Source organism: Chondrus crispus, genomic scaffold (genome assembly GCF_000350225.1).
Source record: "Chondrus crispus Stackhouse genomic scaffold, scaffold_33, whole genome shotgun sequence".
In the NCBI taxonomy this organism is placed as follows: domain Eukaryota; phylum Rhodophyta; class Florideophyceae; order Gigartinales; family Gigartinaceae; genus Chondrus; species Chondrus crispus.
This window is the reverse complement of record NW_005179241.1, coordinates 277011-279857: the sequence shown is the minus strand read 5'-3', so window position 1 is coordinate 279857 and position 2847 is coordinate 277011. Positions and strand designations below refer to the sequence as shown.

At 50.3% G+C, this 2847-nt stretch overlaps 1 protein-coding gene across 1 annotated transcript; it reads left to right on the top strand.

Moving 5' to 3' along the window:
- The first annotated feature begins 910 nt into the window (after window positions 1-910).
- CHC_T00005979001 (hypothetical protein) lies at window positions 911-1714 on the top strand. The gene has a single exon (XM_005717798.1). The coding sequence runs from the start codon at window positions 911-913 to the stop codon at window positions 1712-1714; it is 804 nt and encodes a 267-aa protein (XP_005717855.1).
- Window positions 1715-2847: the final 1133 nt, after the last annotated feature.

Below are 2847 nucleotides of genomic sequence, written 5' to 3'. Positions count from 1 at the left end.
CGTGGCAGTTGCGTGGGGTCGGTACCTGGCAAGTCCTACAAAGGACCACCAGCCGGAGTTACAAATCGGACCCGTAGTTGCAAAGAAGTCTGAGTATGCGGCTAGCGTGACCGGGGAGCTTCTGAGAATGGACCAGGGCGGGCGTTCTGCAAAGAAGGGTATGTGTGGGAGTGCAATGGTTCTATCTGTGCAGCGAGGGAATGACAGAAAACCTGGGATGCGGGCGTTTGAGTCAGTTGGATTTATGAAGATGGGAGAGATGCCGTACATGCGGAAGACACTTGGGAGGTCTTCGAGTTCATCTGATTCGAAGCTAGATCTTGTACGGGCAAGATCTTCATACTATGCGATGGCATGGTGGGATATGGCTTGAACACAGAGAAAGAGGAGGGAGTTGGGCGTACAAAGTCATTTAGATTCACCAAGGAACGAGACAAGCCGGATATGCTGCTCGGAGCAGAATCGTGGGAGACGGAAGCAAATCATCTTGTCGACATTTTGGTTTTTGTGTGACCTTGTACCAACGCCTTCTCTTTACGGATCGCAAGCGGAAAACTTGTACAGACCAGATTTAGAGGTTGTAGCATTATTGACAAAAAACTGTATACTACTGTTTATCATTGTTTCAAGCCAGAATTCTCTTCGCACAGCACAAAACTAAGTTTCGAGATGTGATGGTGTTTCAGCGGGTGCCCTGACATAACCAATATGCTGAATGGCACAATTATGGAAGTTCAATATAAAGAATAGCATACATTACTGTGGTTCGCAAGGGAAGCTACTTGGCAACAAGAAGAAGCAGTTTGGGTAACTGAACTCAGGAACCAGCTGGAGTGGACATAGGAATTACAGAAAACGTTGATTTCGTGACGGCAAAACTTCAAGAAACTGAAAGAAGACACTCTCGTGCATGATGGCTCTTCATAAGCCGGGCAATGAGCACAGGAGCTCTGTACCCGTCAAAAAAGAGTCGCAAGGCACATGCGAGAGACCACACGTAGATCCCATCTCCACTTACAATAAGGTTGTCCGTCAAGTCACAAAAACGCGTGTTTTGGCGGCGTGTTTGCTCATATTTTCTAAACGAAAAATTGTCAGACAACGCGTTTGGCAAAACTCACATCACACCGAAAACTGGGGGCATGTGAGTTTTCCACGAGTTTCACATCCTCCTGATCACAGCAGTGCCGGATCGACCCGTCTTGAAGGAAAACGAAGTGGGTTGTCCGTTCTTTTCGTCAGCGCAAACGAGTCTCAGACTGCACGGGTTGTATCGATATGCGTCATGGACGCCCCTATCGCTTCATCTGGGCAGAGTCCATCAATGGATCAAAGCACGACAGGATCTGCCACCGATGCCGCCGAAGCAACCGCGAAAGATAGACAAGTGGAAGCTTCTAAAAAGCGGTCCATTCCAAGCGGCCCCCCTCAGCCTGTCAAGAAGACGAAACACATCGCCCTTTCGACTGAGAACCTTTCTGTCTTTGTGTCGAGCTACAATATTCGCCTCAGCGAATATTCGCGCGGGTGCACGTGGTCCGTCGGGCAGCACAACAATGACCTGACCTCCAGCAGGGTGCCTGCCCCCAAAAAAGGCAAGTGTGGTACAGTGCTATTTTCTGGATGCACCCATTGGGTGCATCCAGAAAATAACGCTGTATCACTCGACTACTTTTTTGACCAATCAGCGACCGATAAAGTGGTCGCAGGCTGACTACTTTTGAACATCTGATCAAGCCCTCTCGACCCCTCTCCACTCCACCACTCCCGCACCACTTCCCATTCCATCCTTGCGCACTGGAGTTCCACATTCCAAGACCCCTCTCTCGAGCTGTCGGTGATGCCCGCTTCGCCAATGCCCTTTCAGAACAGCCGCAAGCACACTCTGGCAGCTCTAGCAGTATCGCTAGCGGCTCTGACGACATGTCTTGTCGCCCGGAGGAGGACAACAATGCGCCGCAAGCGCCGTCATCGCAACAAGAACCCAAAGTACCTCCACCCAGCCATTATTGGCCCTCGCACACAGCGGTCCACTCCTTGGCGCGTGCTTCTCTCGTTCGGGAAAGACTCCGACTTCCTTGTATCCGTAAATATCACGAAGCCCTTACTGCTAAACAGTATACTTCTTGTTGCTTCCTTCGCCAGTACTGAGCTCCTCCTGGTCAGGTGTCGAGCGTTTTTTGGGGGTGCGTGGGGAGTTTGGCGTGGATGGTGGCTGAGGGAAAGGGGTAGCTTGAGAGGGAGGATCGGATCCGTCCAAAAGGGATGCCATGTTGAGATGACAGTGTCAGAATGCGGGCGCCAGGTTTGAGGAGGAAGGTGTGGCTCGCTTTGGGATTAGGGGATGGGGAGGTTGACGGCGAGTGGGGGTGCGAGTGGGTGTACAGTTCGCAACATGTTCTAACTGGGGTGGAACCGCCACGGAAGGGCAGTGATGGAGTGCAAGAGTGGTGGGGACAATCAATTTTTGAAACTATCATACAATGGTAAAGTGTTAGAGTGCTACAGTGCTATTTTCTGGATGCACTCAATGGGTGCATCCAGAAAATAGCACTGTACCACACTTGCCTTTTTTGGGGGCAGGCACCCTGCTGGAGGTCAGTCCGCAAAACCGGTGGCGGAATTTTTCAATCTCGGGTTTACTTTAATTAATTAAATTTACGTCCAGCGATTTTGTGGGCAAATGAAAAAACACAGCGCGTTATTTTACGGACAACCTTAATAAAACAATTAATAATAACACAAAAATAGTTTCAGGAAGCGCCATTGGGCGCATGTCTCACAGCAATCTGATTGGGCGAGTGCCTGTCAGTAGGCTAGAGCAAGTCTACCCTTCCCCGGCAGGGT